This window comes from Heteronotia binoei, chromosome 12, assembly GCF_032191835.1.
Source record: "Heteronotia binoei isolate CCM8104 ecotype False Entrance Well chromosome 12, APGP_CSIRO_Hbin_v1, whole genome shotgun sequence".
NCBI lineage: Eukaryota > Metazoa > Chordata > Lepidosauria > Squamata > Gekkonidae > Heteronotia > Heteronotia binoei.
Window position 1 is genome coordinate 29,547,451 of NC_083234.1, and position 24,785 is coordinate 29,572,235.

General features: G+C 43.7%; 1 protein-coding gene across 3 annotated transcripts in view; it reads left to right on the forward strand.

The window, feature by feature from the left end:
- Positions 1-24,785, forward strand: part of PKNOX2 (PBX/knotted 1 homeobox 2) — a 345,266-nt gene that overhangs the window by 230,549 nt on the left and 89,932 nt on the right. For all 3 annotated transcript variants that reach the window (XM_060250580.1, XM_060250578.1, XM_060250579.1), the window contains one exon: positions 17,348-17,519. In XM_060250580.1, coding sequence (XP_060106563.1) covers positions 17,348-17,519 — 172 coding nt within the window. The remainder of the gene's footprint in view (positions 1-17,347; positions 17,520-24,785) is intronic.

The following is a 24,785-nucleotide window of genomic DNA, read 5'->3' on the forward strand; positions in this document are numbered from 1 at the left end:
ACCTCTTCTGCTTCCTTGGGGATTTTAAAAGAATTTCACAGATTGCAGTCTGTCAACCCTAATCCTTTTACTTCATAGAATAAAAATTTAATCGTCAAAAGTATGACTCTTGTGGTTTTCTTATATCAGGGGAAGTTTGGACAAAGTCTCTTCAGACTCTCTAAGGGAGGTTGCCCTTGACAACATTTCGAACCTCTGTTGTAGATGGGCACGTTGGATCTTGCGTGCACATACTGTCCTTTGGAATGGCTGCAAAGAGATGCCAGGAGCAATGACTTGGGAATAAAACACAGACCTCTACAGTCATTTATCACTTGATTACCGACTAACCAAAAACAAAAGGATGAAGCCAGCACTCCATATCCTGGGATTTCCAAAACAAACAAAAAAAACATTCCAGCCTAGAATGAGATATCTTGTTGAATTAAAAATGTTAACTTCTCCAGCCACAATTGGGCTCAGAGAAAGGATGACTGTGTGAAGCCCAAATTCCTGTGCAACAGTTTAGACTGTTATTATAAATGTCACGGCTTTAAAAACAATGAGTCACTGAGTGGCTAATGCAATTTTAATGTATTGTAAATGCAGATATTATATGCCAACTCTGGGATTTCTTCTTCACTCTTGATGACAGAGTTGGTGGGGTTATGCTCTTTCCCCTCCCCAGCAATTACAGAAAACAAAGCAGGGTAAATTAAGAGACCTGTGAAAAATGTTACTGCTGGGATAATTGTCTGGCCCAAACAGGAGCTATCAAATCAAATGCTGAAGGGGAAATTCTGCTCTATCCAGGTGGGGTGGATCAAATCAAGGCCATGGGATTTCACATATTTAATGTTCCCCATGCTGCTATAAGTGCTTAGTGTCAATACATCATTGTCAACCATAAGCATTCCACAACCCAAACAGCGTCGCAAGAAATGCCTTGAACATCCAAGTCTTTTTTCCCCCCTAAGCAAGGCTGCCTGAACTATAAAATTGATTTAAATTGTCTTGGGTTAAAAATCCATGTCATTTGAATTGCAAACTGTTGGAAGGACTGGAGGGTATTAGTAAATGGCAATGTATCCAGGTGAGAAAAGGTAGAAGGAAAGTGAAATTGAGAAAATAAATATGGACTATGGTACCATCTTACATTAACTAAGCCTTTGGTAACTACAGAGAAAATTGCTTTTAAACTCAAGGGTGGGGGGAAGCTTAGAAGCACCCCCACTCACACCCTGCATGGAAAGTGACCACGTGGCCCTTATTATGGACTTTATTTAATGCTGATATCCTGATGAGAGAAGGAAGTGTTGTTATGGGGTGGAGATTATCAATATAAAGATGCAGCAGTCGGATAAATCTACTTGGGGGGATTTAACTTGTGCATCTAAAATGGTGTTCTAAAATCAGATTTCTTAATTTAGGAGGGAAAAAATCTAGGAAAGCCAAGAATGCCTTAAGAAGTGTGCCAGTAAGCCACTGGAGCTATCATGAGCATTAGAGAAGTGTGTAATAACTATCCCTATGGGAGTGGGAGAAAGAAGGAGGTAGAAAATCAGCTACAAAATTGTGCCAGACATTTGCTTGTGCTAACTGTTGTTTAGAACCCAAACTATGATTTGAGTTTCTGGATGTACATGCTGCAAGCTATATTTTAGAGTTTCAAAAGCAGAGTAACAGGAGTAACCAAAGTTGGTCAATCAAGACCTTGCCTTGTACTGTAGTTAATTAGTTAGTTTAAGCCATGGTTTGCAAAACAATTTTTATCTGTGATTGCAAATTTTGGGTTGTGTGGTGATCATAAACCATGCTTTGCCCATTCTGAGACACATCCAATGCTCCCTCTAAGGTGAGGAATCCTGTGAGCAAAAATTCTACTTCGTGAGCTACTGGCATTAAATTTGTGAGATACTGGCAGTGTTCCCTCTAAGCTGAGTTAATGTAAGCTAACTTACAGTTTTTTAGCCTCTAGCTCACACATTTTTGTCTTAGCTCAGGAAAAATGGCCCCAGAGAGTTCACCTGGAGAAAATTGCCACTTTGGAAGATGGATTCTATGGCATTGTACCCCATTGGAGTCCCTCCCTTTCCCAAACACTGCGCTTCTCAGACTTCACCCCCCCCCCGAAAAAAAATCTCCAGATATTATCCATTCCAGAGCTGGCAACCCTACCAATGGTTGCTAATAGATTGATCCTTTATGAATGTCTAATTCCTTCCTAGAGCAATTTATGCTGGTGGCATTAACAGTGTCTTCCAGTAGAAAGAATTCCATAAATTAAAGATGTATTGAGTGAAACAAGTATTTTCTTTTGTGTTGAATCTAATGCCTCATTGAGTTTTTAATATTAGATGAGGGAGGAAAAAAAGAATTCTGTCACTTTGTCCACATGCAAGCCTTCTTGCGGTATGGTAAGCTGAACTGAGCAGTTTTGTTTTCCCTGCCTTCAATCCTGTTTTTATTTGCAGGCAACACTTACGGTAACTGGCAAGTAATGCAAATCACATATACTTTACACAGCGCAAGGAGGAAATACTTAGCTGTGTCAACCATGATAAACTACCAGCATAGACTTGCCTTATAGATCTGGGAAAGAGAGCAGAGGTAGAGTTGTGCTTCTGAAGCAGCTGGTCAGTGAAAGGCAACTTCTGGCTTTTGAACTAGATATCAGAGTTAATGCCCTGCTAAATTATTTTTTCTGTGTGTTAGCTCCAGCTGTAAAAACGCTGAACATCAGTGAAGTCCCTGCACTCAGCAGAGGCTTCCAAGGTCACTCATGGGGGAATGCAAGCAGTGCCCAGCAGTCAGATTGCTGCACAGTTGGTTGGGTCTGTAATTGAGGTCTGGTTTCCCTGGCCAAGGTCACTCTGAAGAAAATGGTTGAGTGGCCGTGAAGTTACTGCTTGGGTTTATAGTGTGTCGGGAGTTTTATCACCCATAAAAAGAACTTTACAAAATCATTTCTTCCCCCTTGCTCTGCCTCCACAAAATATGTTTCCAGAGCCTCGCCATTCAGCCAGGTGGCTTTCCGTTTCCTCATGCATAGCCCTTCTCCCTTTATACCTTTTTCCTACATTCTAAAAACTGGGGAACTTGTCAACGGAGGGAGGGGAGCAAAGCCGCAGCAGGAAAAGCGAGAATGATTTCTTTCTTAACCTCTCTAAAGCTGACTGAGGGCCATGTGAGACTTGCTACAGCAAGATCCATAAACGGATCTTCTAGGCGTTTTTACTGGTGAACAGCAGTTGAGCATCCCCACATTTAAGTCAGGGTTGCATGGCTATAGATTTGTTCCAAAGGAAAGGCAACATACAGGTGACACATTTCCACCAAAAGGGGTGCATTTCAGGATAGGAAATGACATGAAGGAAAGAATTAACTTCCATTTCCAGCTCCATGGCCCTAATTTGAATTGACCTCACCTGGGCTTTTTTTTGTAGAAAAAACTCAGTTACATATTAGACCACACCCCAACATCACCATTGTTTCACACAGGGCTTTTTTGTAGAAAAAGCCCCACAGGAACTCATTTGCATATTAAACCTCAACCCCTGATGTCAAGCCAGCTGGAACGTCATTCCTGCCCAAAAAAAGCCCTGGACCTCCCCATGCACATACCTCAGTTGCTATTTACTACTAAAATAAATAGTCAAGAAATCCATCCATTCCAGCACTCTATATAACTTGGCCTTCAGAACCTTCCTGTTCAGGACTTCCCCTGTTGTTAAAGGACTCCAGATTTGAAGTTCCCTTATCCTGCATTCACTGCTTATCAGATATTCCTTGACCAAAACAGTAACATTCACATCCATGAACCACCAATATAAAGGCACATGAGCCATGTAATTTCTGTTTCAACAAAGACGCATTTGACATTCAATATGTCCTGACAATTTGAAAATAACAAGTTTCTTAGCGCTGCTTAGATAGCAAACTATCCCTAAAGAGCTTTGGCTCATTTTTTTCCCCTGTGTATGCCTTTGACCTAGCTTAACTGCTAGAATTGTTCAGTTATTTAAAACAGAACACAGAGGAATGGTTTTCTGAAATAGGCAGTGAAGCTGTGCCCATCTCCACTAACCACAGGGCATATTGGTGTCCCCATGGGGCATACTTGTGCCCGTCTGGCCCAACTGACATCCATTGGTGTCCCCATGGGGCATACTTGTACCCGTCTGGCCCAATGGATAAAAGGAAGTACTTCTTCACCCAAAGGGTGATTAATATGTGGAATTCACTGCCACAGGAGGTGGTGGCAGCCACAAGCGTAGCCAGCTTCAAGAGGGGTTTAGATAAAAATATGGAGCAGAGGTCCATCAGTGGCTATTAGCCACAGTGTGTGTGTATATATAAAAATTTTTTGCCACTGTGTGACACAGAGTGTTGGACTGGATGGGCCATTGGCCTGATCTAACATGGCTTCTCTTATGTTCTTATGTTCTCATGTATTGGCCTTAGCATCGGACTCTATTATTTAGAGTTCAACCTCTCAGCCCAACATTTTCTGAGGTGAGTAATAATAACAACTTAAGTAAAAACAATAGTAACTTAAGTTAAAAACAATACATTCAAAGATTAAAATTCATTTCACTGTCAGTGAGATAACTGTACTGAACTCCCGTTTGTCCTCTGATGTGTTCCAGTCTTCAGGGGCTCAGTTGGAAGTTGTCAACAACACTTGTTAAAAGACAAAGGGTCCTTGACTTTTTTAACCTCAGGAAACATAATCATTTAAAGTAAGGGCCAAGCAGAGGTTGGTGGGTCAAGTCAAGCTTACAGTACCATTTTATTTCTTCCCCATTATAAACAGCTGGTGCTGATTTCCAGAGGGTGGCGTTCCAGTTGTACAAAGCAAGGCAATAAATGACACATAACTAGTAAGCAACTTACGAATAACCTTTGAATTCCTTGATTGATAATTCCTTGATAATGACCTTGGGGTACAAATCCTTTGTTCATTCCCTCCCCCCCCCCCCTCTTTTTGTAAAACAACAAGTGAATGGAGCAATTCCCTGAAGAAATAAAAACATTGTTTTTAATCATTTATGTCAAGCTGTCACAAGAATGTAGTTTTTTTTCCTGAGGAGAAAGATCCTTTGTATCCTTTGCATTTGTGTGACACCTTCCCACGTGTGGCTTCTTCCTGAAAAGGTGGGGGGGGGAGCAGCATTGGTATTTGAGGCCCGGAGTTTCCCTCCCTCCATTTCCCCCAGCTCTTCCTCTCCCCTCCTGTTCCCTCCCGCTCTCCTGGCAGTTCCCCTCCTGGCTGACTTGCAGGCAGCAGAACAGTGCTGAATGTGCTAAATTAGGCCATTAGAGGAATTCATTTCTCTTTATTAGCCTGTGTCAAATCCTTTTTATTAGTGGCTGAAAACGACCTCTCTTCTGCAGTAAAATGTCAGGCCAGTTCAGCCCTTTTATTTGTTCTGCGCTGACGAGGATCAAACTTTCCCTGAATTAGTGTAGAGAGATTTATTTCCTCCAAATTGTGAATGGCTTAAGGGGGGTGGAGGGCAGTTGGCAGTGGTAGAAATGAGTCCTGCTCAGCTTTAACATCAGGGTTCCCCCCCCCCTCAGTTAAGGTCTTTTTCAGATGATTTTTAGTTGTGATAGTGCTGGTCTAGAGTCTAGATTTTGGCCTCTGTATAAAAGTAAGCAAGTGTTGGTGTTGAGGGAGAGATTTGCTGAAGGAGACGAAATAAAATCAGCAGAGGTGTGGACTCTAGCATGGGAAAGGGGGAATCTCCAAGATGTGCTCTATTTCAACTTTTTTATTTTGTTGGCTTTTTTACCATGTCTTTTTTTTCAAAAGAGCTCAGGGTGGTATGTTTTGTTTTATTCCCATTCTATTCTCTCCTTAACTGTTCCCAAAGCACACTTTAAGGCAGAGTGGCAGTCACATTCTGACTGTCACCCACGTACTCCCAACAAGAGAGTTAAACTGGTATGGGAGTGTAGCTAAGAAAATGAGATATGGATTGAAAAGTTCCTCTGCCAGGAACTCTCTGGCTGTCATTAGGCAAGCCATGTTCTCTTTCAACTTCCACCCCCTCCCCCCCCCCCCAATCTGTAATATGAAGATGATAACATTGGCAAGAATTGTTGTAAGGATTACAGATTCGATGTGTGAACCACGCTGAATGCTCGAAAGCACTATACTGGTGATAAAATTGTTATTTTATTAAGTGTGTGCTTCAGCCTACCCTGCTGAAATGAAACCAAGGGGATTTAAGTGCCCATAATTTTATCTGTATTGTACCCAATTTTTTTTTTCAAAGTATAGGATTATACATGGTTTAATTTAAACTGGATCTCACCAGGACAACTATGGAGCCTATGAAGAAATGTACTTTAATAATATGAACATCTTTGAGCACATGCATAGACTTGCCTCCAGATAACCTTCCAACATCTGGACAGGCTAAGCTGTTTTCCCCATTGTGCAAGCAGCCAGTATAGCCCCCACACTGCCAGTTGATGCATGTGCATATCAGAAGATAAATGTAATTTGTTCCTAACTAGGTGTAAAAAAGGGAAAATGATAGAACAGGGAAAAGAGAGGGAAGGAGGCAGATGACAAAGAAAAAAATAGGAATGAAGAAAGGTGAATTGACACAGGAATAAAATGAAAAGGAACAGCTTAACTCCTTAGTAAACCCCATAGGCCCAACTGCACAAAACTTAGTTTCACACACATTTTTTTCCAGTGGTAAGCTGTGCATTAAAATGAACTTCTCATTTGGGCAGAAAGGCTTCTGAGTCAGTAGGCAAGATTCCAACTGGGCTTGAACTACAGCAAATCTCAGTTGTGGGAAAGAAATTAAGGTTATCAAGTAAAAAAATCTCAAAAAGGCCTTTTGAAACTTCTGCCATAGCAGCAAAATTTTTGCAAGCTGCCAAGGAGCTCACACATATACAGGGCCAGCCCTGCCACTAGGCAAAGGCAAACTAGGCAACTGCCTAGGGCGCCAGGCCTCTGAGGGCACCCAATTGGGCACCTCCCCATGTGACATTATCAGTGCGGGAGGGGTGCCAGAAATTAGACTTGCCTAGGGCACCAGACAGTCTAAGGCCGGCCCTGCACATACATGGCTAAGCTTTGCATCAAGGTTTTGCTGGTACGCAATTTCCAGGAATCTTCTGGCTGTGGGGTGGGTGATCTGAGCAGATCAGGCTATTATTAAAGCCCACAGTACAATATGCCAGTTTCAGGAATCACCTGAAATATCACTGTCTGTTGCCACTGGTGTTGCAGCATTTGCAAAACATGCATATGGCAAAGGTGAGGCTCAGTTTTCAGAGCAAAAGGGGCATAGTGGGTGGAACGCTGAACCTTCTTCTCATCACCTCACCTGCAGTTTATATCCCTGGAGTCTACCTGCTTCCCAGGACTTTCACTCAAGCCCCTTTGCTGGAAGTGAGTCCAGAAGAAAAATGCCTGGGATGGAAGGTACAGGGAGGTAAGCCCTGCGAGGGTGTAGGTTCAGCTCTCCTTCTGCATGCCCCTTTTGCCCTTTAGGCTGAGACTCTCAAATTATCCCAAATTGAATCTTGTCCAACCTGATTTTGAAGTTCTTTTTTGTCAATGTTAACTAGCTCCAGTGCTTCTCTACCAACATACATCCTCAATGCCCATTAGTTCTTCTTATTCTATGGTATAGACATAGACTACAACTGATATCAGCCTTGTGGCACAGAGTGGTAAAGCTGCAGTACTGCAGTCAGAGCACTCTGCTCACGACCTGAGTTCAATCCCAGCAGAAGCTGGTTCAGGTAGCCAGCTCCAGGTTGATTCAGCCTTCCATCCTTCCGAGGTTGGTAAAATGAGTACCCAGCTTGCTGAGGGAAAAGTGTAGATGACTGGGGAAGGCAATGGCAAACCACCCCATTAAAAAGTCTGCTGTGAAAACGTTGTGAAAGCAATATCACCCCAGAGTCGAAAACAACTGGTGCTTGCACAGGGGACTACCTTTTACCTTTTTTTTTACAACATATCTTCACCCTCCTCAAGAAAACCCTTGGTGTTATTTCCAGACACTGTGTTTTTATGATGATGGTGAATATGAACAAATCTTAAAACGGCTGTTCAATGTGAAGATAAGTCCTGAACAGAAACAAAAAACATGATGCATCTTGGAGAGGCTCCATGTCACTTATTAACAAATGTAGAAAGCCAAGAAGAAAGTCTAAGGAGTATCCTTTAAAACAGGGGAGGCCAAACCTGCTTAACGTAAGAGCCACGTAGAATAAATGTCAGATGTTTGAGAGCCACGAGACATGAACGTCAGATGTTTGAGAGAAGGAAGGAAGGAAGGTAAATAGATAGGGGTGGGGGGCTTGACTTGGAGAAATGAAACCAATGCCTTCTCCAAGCCAGCTGGCAGAGTGGTAGGGCCTTAAAGAACCACATCATGTGCGTGAAAGGGCCACATATGACTCCTGAGCCAGTTTGGCCACCCCTGCTTTAGAATATTTCAGTGCTTAAAAGCCTATGAAGAATGTCCCGCAGCAAACTCCAATCAGGACAGTAAAAAGATTAGTGTGTCATTACTGATGTACCATGACTACCAGGCACCATGACTCCCCCTGCACCTGCTGGTATGACCCTAAATCAGTCATAACTCTCTCAGAGCAGTTCCTCTCAAGAGCAGATCTCTGAGAGCTCTCTCAGCCCCATCGACCTCACAGGGTGTCTGTTGTGAGGAGGGGAAGGGAAAGGAGATTGTAAATCACTTTGAGTAAAGGGTGGGGTATAAATCCAATCTCTTCTTCTTCTACAGAGAAATCTGTTTTAGAGCAAGGTTCCCATGTTAATCTGTTGCAGTTAGAACACAACAAAGCAACTTGTGGAATTTTAAATGCTAACTGTACTGCTGATTTAGTGTTCATGAAGAAACTGTATGAAAAGAGGCATGAAATGACTCTTCAGCATTTAGTGATTTGGAAGAATTTAATATAAATTGCATAGTTTGAGAGGGTAGCCCATGCTGGTCTGCAGTAGAATATCTAGACAGACTCCAGTAGCCCCTTAGAGATCAACATGATTTTCAGGGTACGAACTTTCGAGAGTCAAAGCTCCTGAAAATCGTGTTGGACTATAAGGAGCTGCTAGATTCAGAAGATAAACTGCATGAGATGCTTTACATTAAAATATGAATTGTAATATTTCTGAGTCCACAGATAGACTAATTGAGTGAAGAATAGCTTAAAGCAACTTTAATATTGCTTTAAAATTGCAGAAGTCTATTGAAGTCAATGCGTTTTGAACGATATAACTTTGCTTAGGTTTGCACTGTAAATTGTCTTGTACAGCAGTCATTAAGCCTTGCTGTTGAAAAAGAAAAACTAGATCATGTGATCTAAATAAATAAATAAATCTTAGGACAAGTCCTCAAATTACCAATTCCTTTATTCTGTATATTATAAGCCAATGACCGATTTTGCACTAGGGCTTGTTCCGGGTTGAGAGCCCTTTTGCTCCCGGGACTTGTCTCCATTTTCACACAAGTTGCTCTAGAGCGGCGAGTTGGCAAGCCACTTTTCCGCAGCAAGCAGAAACCACTTGTCAGAGGATCTCGCTTGCTGCAGAAAAGTGGTGGGCCAACTCGCAGCTCCGGGGCAAATTTTGAGGAGCCTGGAGAGGAGGCGGCTGAAAGGTGATATGAGAGGTGATATGATCACCATCTTCAACTACTTGAAAGGCTGTCGTATAGAGGATGGTGTGGAATTATTTTCTGTGGCCCCGGAAGGTAGGACCAGAACCAATGGGTTGAAATTAAATCAAAAGAGTTTCTGACTCAACATTAGGAAGAACTTTCTGACCGTTAGAGCGGTTCCTCAGTGGAACAGGCTTCCTCGGGAGGTGGTGGGCTCTCCTTCCTTGGAGGTTTTAAACAGAGGCTAGATGGCCATCTGACAGCAATGAAAATACTGTGAACTTAGGGGGAAGTGTTTGTGAGTTTCCTGCATTGTGCAGGGGGTTGGACTAGATGACCCTAGAGGTCCCTTCTGACTCTATGATTCTAACTTGTGCGAAAGCGGAGAGAAGCCCCAGAAGCAAAAGGGCTCTCTACCCGGAACAAGCCTAGTGCAAAATTGGTCAGTGTGTCTAAATAAAGTCTATCATTACACAAATCCCCTGATACAAAGTCTGATTTGGGGTGTAGAACTCTGAGTTTGATGCATGCATGCAAAGAACTGGCTTTTGTCATGAACATGCCTTTGGTATGGGTATACATCAGGGGTGGCCAAACTGCAGCTCAGGAGCCACACCTGGCTTTTGCACACATACTGTGTGGCTCCCAGAGGTCAAGTAGGAACTTGATGCAGGCTTACTCTCAAGTAAGCATGCTTAGCATTGGGACCTCAGTCAGTCTCTGAGTACTGACCCATGGGTAGGCAACTATTTCCACTGTGTTTGAAATTGAAGCAGGGAAGGAGGAGAAAATAGGCAGGCTTGCAAGCTCTTCTCCTCCACCACAGATGTTGCCCAGAGACATAGAGCAAGGAAAGAGAGAGCAAGAGCCAAGGGAGCCGCTGGAAGGAGGGATTGAATTTAAGAGGCAGCACAGAGTTCCCCCTTAGTTTCATAGCTTTTGTAAGAGCTGTGTTTACTAACCTTGGTGTCAAGGCAAAAAGAGATGCATAATGATGCAAACAGTGGTCAGTGATATATATGGTACATGTGTGTTTCTTTCTTCTGCTGGCACCAAAAAATAATTCCCTAACCTTTCCCTATGCTGGTCTTACAGGGACTGTTATTCCCATTTTTTGTTTTTAAAAAAGTCTCCTTCTAGCATGGTCGTGTCGTAAAGTGCATACATGTATTTTATCTTTCTAAAGTATTAATAATGACATGTATGTAACCTATGTCTATATCTTGTGGCTCTCAGACATCTGACATTTATTCTTAGTGGCTCTTACATTAACAAGTTCAGCCACCCCTGGTATACATATTGGCTTTCTCTGTGAAAGTGAATGGGAGCTCCCCTATACCCATGTACATGCAAAATCAGTCCCTGCAGATTTTTGAATTGGGATGCATTCCAGAAGGGAGGGTTTTTAAGTAAATTAACATAGACAAATGGATGGATGAATTAAAAATGGATGAATTTGTGACATGAACTTTTGTTAGCTAGAGTTTCCGTTTATCAGATACCATTTGTTAGATTCATTAGTAATTTAAGGTGTTAAAAGACTATTTGTTATTTTGAATTGTGATATTAACCTACTTGCTGGGCTTTTTCGTGCATTTCTTCCTTGCAGGTGTTTCTCACCCAACTCTGCCATCCTGCTGTACCACCACATAGAGAGCTGTCCATGTTTTTTTCTTGACAATGAGCAGCTAAAACTGCTTGCAGCTGCCATCTGTTTGATGCTGCCTCAATGGGTGAAATGACCTTCTTGGGGTGAGGTGGGAAGGGGGATGAATAAAGCTGTTACTGTACATTTCCCCCACTTTCCTTAGGAATTACCAAACAGGAGTCTTATGGCCAAGGTTGTTTTTTTTTTAAAGGAACGCACAGGAACGCAGTTCTGGCTGGCTTGGTGCCAGGGGGTGTGACCTAACATGCAAATGAGTTCCTGCTGGGGTTTTCTACAAAAAGAGCCCTGCTTATGGCTGTTATTGGTGTGTGGGTTTTTCCCCCATGACAAATGGACAACCCCACTCATAATGACTAGAAAAATGGCCAGCTGAGACACTCCCCTTTCTGGTTGCTTTTAGGCATAAAAGAAGTGTCGGTGCCAGGGCAGGGAGACAGTCAAGTTATACCCCAGATCATCAACCCCTTTCAGATATTCTGAGTGAATGTAACGAATGAACAGAGAAAAAGAAAGAGAGAGAGCAAGCTTTGTTGCCTAACTATAAACATCCATTGGAACATATTCATAGAGTGCTTCCATGCACACAAGTGTGCACACACAACTGGGTGCCCTGCTTTTTGAGGGTGGAGAGAACAGTGCACACCCATACGTCCAGGCATATAGGCTCTATGCATACATTCCAGTGAATACACTTACTGCTTTCTGCCATGATCCCACTTCCTGTCAATATTTAATTATTTATTTATTTATTTTATGATTTATATCCCGCCCTTCCCAACAAGTGGCTCAGGGCGGCTCACAACACAAAATTTCATATAAATAAGATTTAAGCATAAAAACAGTTAATTAATAATTAATACATTTAAAATTTTAAGACATTTAAACCATTTAAAACATTAGGGACAGCACTAGTATAACCACACTTGGTTTCTTGTACCAGCTAGTTATAGGCCAGCCGGAAGAGGGTTGTCTTACAGGCCCTGCGGAACTGAGCAAGGTCCCGCAGGGCCCTCACCTCTTCCGGCAGCTGGTTCCACCAGGAAGGGGCCATAACAGAGAAGGCCCGGTCCCTGGTAGATTTTAAACGGGCTTCTTTTGGCCCGGGTTTAACTAGGAGATTTTGAGTTCCCGATCTCAGTACTCTCTGGGGAACATGTGCGGAGAGACGGTCCTTCAGGTAGGCAGGTGATTGAATGAACTTAGGAGTTTGAAAAGGGCCAACAATTATAACATGTTTATATTGTAGATCGGGGTCCCCAGAGTTATGTCCATGAGTGCCATGGTGCCTGCCAACATCTTTCCTAGGGCCCACCAAGTGTTTTTAGAAAGTGAGTGGGGCAGGCAGAGGTTTTTCCCAGCAAGGCCATTGATGATTTGATTGGCTTTGTAGATTTTTTTAAAAAAATTGTTTTTGCAGCCTGTTGCCACGGCTTAAGGATCTTCACTGTGTGACTGAAGGTGAGCTGTGGCAGGCATTTTGTGGCCGTGTCCACCATGCTGTGTCAGAATTCTGCAGACGCCTGCAGACTCAAAAAGATTGGGCACCCGTGTTGTACATAAACTCTACCACTGGTGGTCTTGTTGGCTTGCTTAACATATTTGGCAATACTCTTCAAATAATATGTGTATTGACTGAATGCATGGCAGGGAGGGAGATCATGCCCACCAGTCCCATTCACATGAATGCAGGAAGCTATCTTGTACGGCATCAGACTATCTATTCCGGTCAGTATTGTCTACTCTGACCAGCTTTCCAGGGTCTCTTTTTGAGAACTTTCACGTCGCCTCCTACCTGATCCTTTTAACTGGAGATGCTGAAGATTAAACCTGGGACTTTCTGCATGCGAAGTGGCTCCTCTGCTTCTGAACCACAGCCTTCACACTTCTTGAATGGAGTCTAGGTTCTTCCCAGATGGTTGGGACTGTAGGTCTCATTATACGATAACAGGTGTTATGTATGTACAGTTTGGACAACAGTTCCATTAAAAAGATAGAATGGCTTTGCTTGGGGGACTGGTGCTTAGCCAACACCATCCTGCTTTTCTAATGCACATTCAATTATCGGTTGTCTGAAGATGGCTAGTGACTAAAATGGACTGTGATGTCAGCATTCCTATAATACCTTGCTGAAGAACCTTCATGATCAAAAATGAGACTGAATGATTGGAGAGGAGGGGGGAGGGTTAATTGTATGTTTGCTGAATTCCATACCTGTCTATTCTCTTGTGCTCTCGCTATGTCTTAAATTCTAATTTCTGAATACAACAGTTGTTCCTCCTAACTGCCCTGACCCCCAGGGAAATGTAAAATAAATATGACTCAGTGATTTTTGTTTTTAAGAATAATAGCTAGTAAATAATTACATGCTGCATCCAGAAGACGGCAATGGCTTGGCATTTCCATGTTCTTTTTGAGTACTGGGGCCGCAACCTTGTCAAAAGAGCTTGCTTGTCAAAGGTTTGGCAGAGTTTTAAAAAACTGCTGCTCTCTCTATCTCTCTTCCCACTGTATGCACTTTAATTCTCTCCATAACATTGAAAAGGAATTTGTGCTGTGTGCAAAGGTTGGGGGGGGGGGGTGCATTGCTGAACTCCTACCACCTGGTATTACTGCTTGGATTATTAGTTCCTAGTAATTTAGTGCCCTTGCGCAGGGTCGATTTGTGCCTTTCATTTCTAATTGATCTAGTGGCTGTTTAAATGGCAGCAGGCATCTGTTGAGAGTGGGAAGGTTCATAAGGCGAAATAATTCATAACACCGTCTGGAATTTGCCTTTCATATCCCTCAGCTAAGCCTCGGCAGGGCTGCCTAAATTACGACCACTGAGGCTTTTTTTTTCGTATTCCACTCATGGCTTGAAGAATCTTGCATTAAACTGGGATCAGTCTAGATTAGACTGTAATATGCTGCAGTATTAGTAGCTGCAAATGAAGACTTATACCAGAGTTTAACCCCTTCACCTGCCTTTCTCTTTGTCTTGGTCTTGGAAGGCTTGGCTAATCCGTTGGTTCCTGTGATTTGTTGATGTGTATAATAAATCTTTCAGCTCACTGGACTCCTGGGACATCTTTAGCACTAAGCATTCAAGACACAACAGACTTTAAAGAAATTAAAACACACTCGCTTTGATTAAATAAAGAGTGAATTTCAGCCCAGAGCAAAATAGGCATCTGGTTTTTCCAATCACCCACATGTGTAAAAGGGAGAAAGCAGATATAATATCCGATATCATATTAGATCTTTGCTGCCAATCTAAGCAACCTGGTTGCCAAATTACTTCACAGAGGTGTGGAGGAGTTAATTTATTTCCAGTGCATCGCTTGCCTTTCCTTTGATATGGTAATAGATAGCAGATGAGCAGGCAAATTAAGTTTACTCTCTTTGGTTGACTGGCATCGTTCTTCCATTCACTTTTCAACCTTCCTTTTTAGATACCAGTTTTTGTATCCTGGCTCAACTAGCTTTGGAACTTGTTCTCAATTCTCCACCCACCGCAGCACTATCTGAAGACAAATGCTGTCTTCCATTTGTTGTCCATCTGCTAGTGATGCCAACCTCCAGGTGGGACCTGGGGATCCTCTGTAATTACAGCTTATCTCCAGACTACAGAGATCTGTTCTTCTGGAGAAAATGGGTGCTTTGGAGCGTGGACTCTATTGCATTGTACCCACTGAGATCCCTATCCTCCCCAGGGCCCATCCCCAAAGCCCCAGGAGTTTCCCAATCTGGAGCAGATGCTCACACCCCCATCACCTGCCAGTAACCGGTGGCACCTGGCAATCCTACCATGTGCCCTACTATGTATAAAGGATACTCACTTTATCTGGAGAAAATTCAGCACAACACTAATCTAAAATGATCAGAAAAGACTGAGACATGCCTTTTGAAAGCTCACAGAGGAAAATGGTGCTGTGATGCAAATAAAGGGGGGAGGGAGAGAATCAGACAATGCATTTTACAAGAGCCTTGCAGTGTTGTTTAATTATGAATAATGGGGTTCGGGGGCTTAACCCCAGAAGATGGAAAGAAGGAGAAGAAAAAGGAGAGACCTCTCTGGGAAAAAGTATATTTTGTACAACTCCAAATGCACCAACCACTCTTCTGTGCCATCTCTGGGTATTTTGTTTTGCTATAGATTGATGCAACCCTTTTTGTTCCTGCCTCAGTCCTAATATGATATCTTGTGTGCAAGATATGATACAAATAATGAGTATTCCTGATTCTTTTCCCCTTGAGATTGTTGGGTACGTGACAGCAACAGAATTTTGGTCATTTAATAATATGTGATGGGACCATTTTTATGTAACCATTTCTAGCTTCTAACATGTGCAGTGGACACCTGAATTAGGGTTGCCAGCCTCCAGATGGAGCCTGGAGACCTCCTGCTTTTACAACTGATCTCCAGACGGCAAAGATCAGCTCCCCTAGAGAAAATGGCTGCTTTGACGGGTGGACTCTATGGCCTTGTATGATGCTGAGGCCCCTCCCCCCCAAACCCCGCCCCTCATAAATCCACCCCCAAAGTCTCCAGGTATTTTCCAACACAGACCTGGCAACCCTATTAATGTTTGATACTTGAGGGAGCTGTTTCTGTGACCATGATGTCACTTCCCAAATCTGGAGGCAGAACTTCCTCTTAAAGCAAAGCTTCCTCTGTGCTTCCTTTCTCCAATATCTGTAACTCCAGTGTGGCCAAGCCTAGTTTATACATAACTCTGGGAAGACAAAAGAACTCACACATGTGCTGTTATATGCATCCAACATCTTGTTTAGCTGCACGTGTTTAGAGCCACGGGTGGCCAAACTACGACTCGGGAACCACATGTGGCTCTTTCACATAGATTGTGTGGCTCTTGAAGCCCCCACTGCCCCATTAGCCAGCTTGGAGAAGGCATTTCTCTCTTTAAATCACTTTGGCAAGCCAAGCCACCTGGCAGCTTGGAGAATAAATTAAGTTAAAGTTGTTTTATTTCCACTTCTTCCCCCCTCCTCTGCCTTCCTTCCTGCCTGCTCTCAAACATCTGAGTGCGGCTCTCAGACATCTGACATTTATTCTCTGTGCTCTTACATTAAGCAAGTTTGGCCACCCCTGTTTAGAGCATTATCACAACACTACCAAGGCTATAGATCTCTGGTATGCCAGCCACACTCATGTAGCTGCTTTGCATGAATAAGCGGCCCGGTTTAAATGAGACTCTGGGCACATACAGAGTAACATGAATCCTTTGCCTGATCAGAATTGCTTTTAAAATCAGACCTAAGAACCTCGTTTTGCAGCTGTAATCACTTGATTTTCAGACTGTGATTAGCAGCAGACATTGTACATGTCAGCATGCTCCTAGGGACTGTTCTTCCCGGGTGTTGTAGTCTGGGTACCACAGGGTCTCTTAAATTTAGACACTGGATGTGCTAAGTGTGCTTTATTTCTCTTCCTCAAGCTACTGTTTGATCTTTTGTGCACTCATGGCATTATTTTATTGAAAATATGTCCAGAAACATCTGACACCAGTTGTTCGCAGCAACATGTTGCATAGAGCAGCCCTGAGTGAGATGTGATTGGATATGTAAACCTTTGGGAGACTGGTACTCTTCCGGGGATACAACAGTGAGACCAGTGGAGTCCAATGTAAGGATCTGGCCTAGAAGAGTCTGCTTCATTTTTTACCTGTGCTTCAGCTGAGTTCAGACATAAGGCCAAACCCATAGTTATGAACACTTAACTGTGTTTTCATATGATTGATAAATCATTGTTTGAGATTGCCTTGGAAAATAGAAGCAGAAACCATTATTTGAGTTTTGGACTCAGTCCCTTTAAACGTGATTTCCGGAACTCCCTTTGGAGTTCAATCCTGCATATCACAACCTTGCTCCTGGCTTCACCCTCAAAGTCTCTTGGCTCCACCCCCAAAGTCCCCAGATATTTCTTGAGTCAGACCCAACAACTGTATTTGAGCACTGAGAAAATAGCACTGGCTAGCCCCCCTGTGATGACTTGCTTCGGTCCCGGAAATGATGTTGCATTTTCCTGTATCTTTAGGCATCCTCTATTCCCCCTTCTGACGCTGCTGTTTGAGAAGTGTGAGCAGGCGACGCAAGGCTCCGAGTGCATCACTTCTGCCAGCTTCGATGTAGACATTGAGAATTTCGTACACCAGCAAGAACAGGAGCACAAACCGTTCTTCAGTGATGACCCAGAGCTGGACAACCTGGTAATGTTCTTGCCTAAATCTGTCACAGTCCTGCTAACATACTGTTTTAAGCCCAAAGGACTCCCCCCTGGCTCATGAGCTGCAGGCATCTAACATTCAGCTGTAAGGAAATACAGTTTCCATTGGTAGAATAAGTTAGGTCAATTAAGCAAATCTGCATATATCTGTCTTGTTTTGCTTTGGAGTAGCCTGCTTGCAAGAGCCAGGCATCATTTGTGCTGGAAATATTTTACAGCTGTCTTCTCAGGAGGTTGTGATGATCTGTTATATTAGAGCAATTTGGGAGGATGGACTCGTTTGGGAATTGACATTTTTGAGAAGGAAATAGCAATCTGGAGGAGAGGGTTCTGTGCCTAAGGGGGGTAGGAAAGCTTCTGGCATTTATCTAACTCTACCAATAGTGCCTTTGGAGAACTGTCTTCTATCACAACTATTAAGCAAGCCCCAAAGCCCAAGGGGAGTGTGAAACTGTACTAGCATCTCACTTCTAATGTACTGGAGTCATGGCTTTGGCTGACTCTTCGCAAATTATGTATCGTTGCTCCTAAAACAGATAGTGTAACAACCAAAGACAAGATTAATTCACCCTTGGCAAAATGAGTTTTATTGCCACCTTTGACTTTCACTGTTATTTTATTTATATTCCTTTATTTGCATAATATACACCGCCTTTCTACTCCTTGATCTGGAGACTTACAAGAGAAATACTACAGCCTTGTTAAAATTAATAATAAACTTGGAACTAAAATGAGCAGAAATTCAGTAAAACATGGTTTTTAAAAGTCCGCAGCAGTAATTCACCTGTCCTTGGCAAAATGAGTTTCACTGCCTTTAATTGAATTTTATTTGAATGACTTATCTTCTGCTCTTCAGAGCGCACAAGGTGGCATAAAAACTATAACTATACTAAAATCTTCAGCAATGAAAACAACAAATCAGCTCAATAAAACACAGCAAAGAACTTGACAACAGCAATCTCAGTCCCTTCAAAATCCATTTAAAAACAATACAGACAGAAAAACATTTAATTTCATCCCACCAGGGTTTTCAACTCAGGGTTGGGAAACTTCTAGAGATTTGGAAAGTGGAGCTTGAAAAAAGTGGAGCTTGGGAGGGGAGGGACCTCAGCAGGGAGGAGGAGGAGATTAGATTTATACCCCATCCTGCACTCAGCATCTCAGAGCGGTTTACAGTCGCCTTCCCTTCCTGCCATCTTAACAGACACCTTGTGAGTTTAGGTGAGGCTGAGAGAGCTCTGAGAAAGCTGCTCTTGAACAAACAGCTCTGAGATAACTGTGACTGACCCAAGGTCACCTTGCTGGCTGCATGTGGAGGAGTGAGGAGTCAAACCTGGTTCTCCAGAGTAGAGTCCGTCGCTCTTAACCACTACACCACAATGGCTATCCTCCAAAGCAGCCATTTTCTCCAGGGAAACTGATCTCTGCCATCTGAAGATCAGGCTGTAATTCCAGAAGAACTCCAGGCCCCAGCAATGGGTTGGCAACACTAATGACCACCTTAGCGGCAATTTCAAAGTACAAAAAAGAGCTAATTTCAAACCCTTGAGAAGATACAATTTTTTTGAACTATGCCAGAAGAGGAGGGGACAGCTATACTTCCAAGAACACAGATTTTCCCAGCTGTGGTAAGGATGTGTTGGTTAACAATGAAAAAGCCCAGGCACTAGTGTCAGAAATTGGTGTCAACAGTGGCTTCAGACATTTTTTGAAATATTAATTATAGGACAGTTATTGGGTTTCCAGGCTGCAGCTCCAGACACTTGCAGGAAAAGTATACAAACCCACTGAGAGTTCAGCTTGCTGCTCTGCGTGTGTCGCCTCCTTGTGATTAGCAAATACGGAAGTTTGCTTTGATTACAGCTGAGTTTAGTATCATCAGTGGAAAAGGGACAACTTGCTGCTCGGGATGCTATTTTTGGTGGCATTTCCAAAGCAAATGTTAACTCTGAGTGGCCTGATGGGTGGATTGGAAAATCATTTCCACTCCATGCAGGTAACGATTTTTGAATCTGGATCTCTGCTATTGTAGGATTGTAGGAGGATGAAGGAGCCATAAGAAATTCGGATTGTTAAAAAATTCTGGCTAACCATGTAGATACTGGTGTTTCTTCTGCTAGGGCAAGTTTCTTGCATCGTTTTGAATATGTCCTATCTGATTCAGGACCTTAAAAACACTGCACAGCTTCTCATAGTCATGATATTTCCTGCTCTGTGATAGGTAACTGCTGTCTATTTGCATAATCTCTCACCCGTAATCATTATGCAAATCCATATATTGTGATTGGCTAGTCCCATTATTATACAAAATGGAGCATGTAGCTTTGAATAGTCAGAACATTGTTAAGGCTCAGTAACCACACTTTGAATGTGCTGATAATCCAGGCTAGTTATAATCCTTCTTTCCTGGCCGGTTTGTATTATCTTCAAGATCTGATGGTTTCCATGTTTCCTTTTAAAAAAAAAAAGGAAAAGGAAAACTGCAGCACAGTTGGAAGACAAAGGCAATGTGCAGAATACTGAAATATAATTCTAAACTTTCTTCTTTCCTCAATAATATTCTCCAAGAAATCTCTGTATTCTCCCCTGTTTTCATTAGGTTGTACATACCATGTTCCTAGGAAAGACTCAAAGAGGCCAGTGTGATGTAGTGGTTAGCATTGGACAAGGATCTGGGAGAGCCAATTTTAAATGGGGATAGAGGGGACCTGTGAAAAAGCTAATGCAAATCGGGCTGGGGGGGGAGTATAATAGGCTTCCCAACCCTCCCACCCTGGCGGGGGACCCCAGGATTTCCACCCTCTTCCCCCGCTCCCCAAAAAAACGGAAGCGGGGGGAGGGGGAAACGGCACCGGGGAGCATGGCGAGCCGCCCGATCCTGGAGCGGGCAAGGCCGCCGTGCCGCGCCGCTGCCGCCCCCTCCCCGCCCACCGCAGCTGCTCCTCCGAGATGGGCCCAGGCTGAGCCCATCTCGGAGGAGCAGCCAAGAGGCGGCAGCAGCTCAGGCAAAACCAGAGAAGGGGAGGGCGAGGCAGGCCAGGAGCATGGCGAGCCGCGAATCCGGGCCCTTCTAGGACCCGGACTCATGGCTCGCCATGCCCCCGGCCCGCCTCCACCCCCCCTCCAATTCCATCCCCAAAGTTCCCAGATATTTCTGGGATTGGACTTGGCAACCCTAGAGTATAAAAAAGTAAAATGTGCCATCAAGTCACAGTTGACTCATGGCTATCTCATGAAGTTTTCAAAGCAAGATGAATAGATGGGATATCACCTTCCTCTGCATTGCAATCCTAGTCTTCCTTGGTGGTCTCCAGTCCAAGTACTAACCATGGTCAGTCCTGCTTAGCTTCCAAGCTCTGGTGAGATAGCGCTTGTATGGGCTACTAGGTCTGTTTTTGTGGGAGTATATCAGTATACAGTGGGTTAAATGCCTGCTTTCTTCTTGTATTTCAGGATTTTTCTGCACAGTCCATTGGCTTGTTGCGACACCCTTTTGCTATTTTTGCACAGATTATATTAAAGTTCACTGTTCTTATTTCAGCATTCTATGTTATTTATCCAAGGGATTCTGTGTCAGAGGAAAAGCCAGGCCTGTGAAATTGGGAGTGCTGTGAGACTTCCTGTGAGGCTGGCTGGGCCCTTCTCATGCCATCACTTGAGCTCTGGTTCCATTGCTCAAAGCAAGAACTACCTTACTTCCATCTTGGAGAGTAGTTAAATGCTGGAAAGACAGCCACTCTGCCTTGCAGGCCATTGGCTAGTGGCTGAAGCTCTTCCTATTGAGGCCTCAGGGCCCCAGCATCACTACTCTGGGTGCTGGCCAAACTTTCAGCATGCATCCCCTTCCCTGATTTCAACACATATGAACTCATGAATCATAAAATGTCTATTTTATTTCTGAACTATCATAAATAGACCATGTCATGGTAATAGGCTTGTAGCCCATCAAAGAGAATGTGGCTCTTTCATACATATTGTGCAGCTCACAGAGGCAGAAGAGGAACAATGAAAGTTAACTCTCAAGTAAGCATGCTTAGCACTGGGATCTCATTCAGCCTCTGAGTACTGACCCATATACCGTCAGGTTCTGGTAAAATATGCCCATTACTAGAAATAAGGCCTGTTGTGAGAATAAATACAATGGGCTCTAGAATGAGGCTCTGGTCGAGTGCCCTGGCCTTAGACACTCAGTGTTAATTTGCTGTGGTACCATAGCATGATGACAATCACACAGAGACTGAAGTTCAGCATTCGTTTCTCTGCAGTGTGTTGATGCTGCCTTTTCCTGTCGTATTCGGCCTTGTGGTGTCTAGCATCAGCGTGTGCTTGTGGCGTGATCTGGGTTTTTTTGGCCTGGCCTGGTTGTGTTATGGTCTGCCATAGAGTATGTGCCTCAAGGTGGCTGTTTTCTGTAAGGGAATTGATCTTACTTCAGCTTTCCATCTCTTCCTCCCTCCCTGCAGCCTCTACCTAGGAAAAGTACAGTCTTTCTCCACAGTGGGGACTAAAGCAGGAAGGAAGTTACCTCAACAGGGTATAATGACACAGACTCTGCAAAGCAGCCATTTTCTCCAGGGAAGCTGATCTCTGCCACCTGGAGAGCAGTTGTAATTTATATGATCTTCAGCCCTCACCTGGAGATTGGCAATAGTAGTTCTCCAGGCGGAAATGGCTGGTATGGAGGGTGGAGCCTATGACATTGTACCTGTCTGAGGTCCCACCCCTCCTCAACCCCCCTCTAGGCTCCACCCCTCAAATCTCCAGGAATTTCCCAACCTAGAGTTGGCAATCCTATTTCCTTCCCAATCAACCATCAACCTAATTTTATCTGCCCCTCTAATTTCAGCTTTCCATTTCCTTCCCCCTCCCTGCAGCCTCTACCATGGGGGGGGGGGACTAAAGCAGCTTACATCATTCTCCTCTCCCCCTTTTGATCTGCACAACAACTCTATGAGTTAGGTTAGGCTGAACATCTGTGACTGGTCTAAAATCACCCAGTCAGCTTCCACAGCAAGAACCTGGGTCTGGAAGACGCTGCTCTGAAGCGTTAACTGCTGTGTCACACTGACTGTCATAGTGGGGCTGCCGCTGAACAGTAGCAAGTAATTGCTGTGTCACACTGGCTGTCATAGTGGGGCTGCTGCTGAACAGTAGCAAGTAGCCAGGCCTAGTTAAGTCATGCCAGTCAGGTGGCATCAAGTCACCTAGAGGGTGCTGCCAGTGCCAGGCCTAGGATAGCCAACCTCCAGGTGGAGCCCGAAGATCTTCTGGTATCACAACTGAACTCCAGACAACAAATTTTTCTCCCCCTGGAGAAAATAACTATCTGGAGATCAATAGTAATAGCAAGAGACCCAGGTACCACCTGGAGGTTGGTAACCTTACTTATAAACATGACAGCTCAGCTTTCAGTGTGAGCAGAGGGGAAAGATCTTATGGCCCTTGAGGAACTGAAGGAGATGATGGCCACAAAGACCCATCAAACACTTTATCATAATCTTAATGCCCTACCTTCACTCTTATTCCTTTAAGGAAAGGAAAGGTCCCCTGTGCAAGCACCAGCCGTTTCCGACTCTGGGGTGACGTTGCTTTCACAACGTTTTCATGGCAGACTTTTTTATGGGGTGGTTTGCCATTGCCTTCCCCAGTCTTTTACACTTCCCCCCCAGCAAGCTGGGTATTTATTTTACTGACCTCGGAAGGATGGAAGACTGAGTCAACCTTGGGCCGGCTACTTGAATCCAGCTTGCGCCAGAATCGAACTCAGGTCGTGAGCAGAGAGTTCAGACCACAGTACTGCAGTACTGCTGCTTTACCACTCTGCGCCACGGAGACTAAACTTTATTTCCTAATTTTAATTAAAAGGTTTATTTAAAGGGCAGACTGCTTTAAAAAAAATCAGGGATTTTATTGTAATTATATTTGTTTGAGCTTTAAATGGTCATCTGTTGTTAGCTGCCCGGAAGGCATGTTGTATGGCACAGGGACATTTTAAATCAGGGGTGGGGAACCTTTTTTCTGCCAAGGGCCATATGGATATTTATAACATCATTTGCAGCCATAAAAAATTATCAACTTAAATAACAGTGCTCCACTGAAGAAGAATGATTCAAGCCAACAAAATTAATGCAAATAATTGTTTTTCTATTTGAAGTCATGTGGGGAGAGCCTAATCTGGCCCACGCACATACACACATGGCCCGCCACCCTAGGCAAATGCATAGGTCCAGGGCTTTTTTGTAGAAAAAGCGCAGCAGTAGCATATTAGACCACATCCCCTAATATTAGCATATTAGGTCACACACTCATTAGCATATTAGGCCACACCATCTGGGATAATCACATGCAAACTGAACTATGACAGTAACTTTTCCAGGCCCTGCAGCAATTCTGGCAGGCCAGTCAGGCCCCAGGGAGGCTGCCACACAGTACATCTGGGTCCTGTGATCCCTGCCTGGCGCTGGGAAGGCTGCTGCACAGCACAGCTGGGCACCACGATCCTCGCTGGCCAGCCAGGCCCCAGAGAGGCTGCCACATGGCTTGGTTAGGTCCAGCAATCCTCAAGGGCCACATCAAGTGACCTCAAGGGCCGTATACGGCCTTCGGGACGGAGGTTTCCCACTCCTGTTTTAAATAAATGCCTCTCCAGGCCAGGATTTTCCAAATTGTATCTGGGCATGAACATCAATCTTAGATTGTATGCTTACAAGGGTTGGCACTAGTGCAGGAAAGACAAAACTGACTTGGATCAGTTCTACAGAAGTAAATAGCCATTTGGTTATTACCCCTAGTATGTCACCCCACTGCCTTGGAATCAAAAAAGAAAACAGCTTTGAGTGATGAAATGGCATTTTGCTTGGAGCAAGAATTCATTTAATTGTCCAATCCTATTTATGCATTTCCTCACGTTGTGGCCCAAAATTTTGTTTGCGTAACGCTGCAGCTCAAGTAGAATTCCAGGACAAGTGGGCTCAAACTGGAGAGGGAGGACAGATCTCAGATACATTACCAGCAATTTAGATTTTCATTAATCACAATTATCTTGCCTCATATCTTTTCAGGATTATATTTACCAGACCCATTACACTGTTATAGTCATGGTCAATGGCCTTTATGAATGCTTGAAAAGTTGTATAATTGAAATCAACAAGCAGGGGACCCACAAGAACTCTGGGGAGGAATCTCCCCCCCCCCCCGTGGGCGAGGTTACCAATCTTCAAGTGATGCCTGGAATTTTCCTGGATTTCGA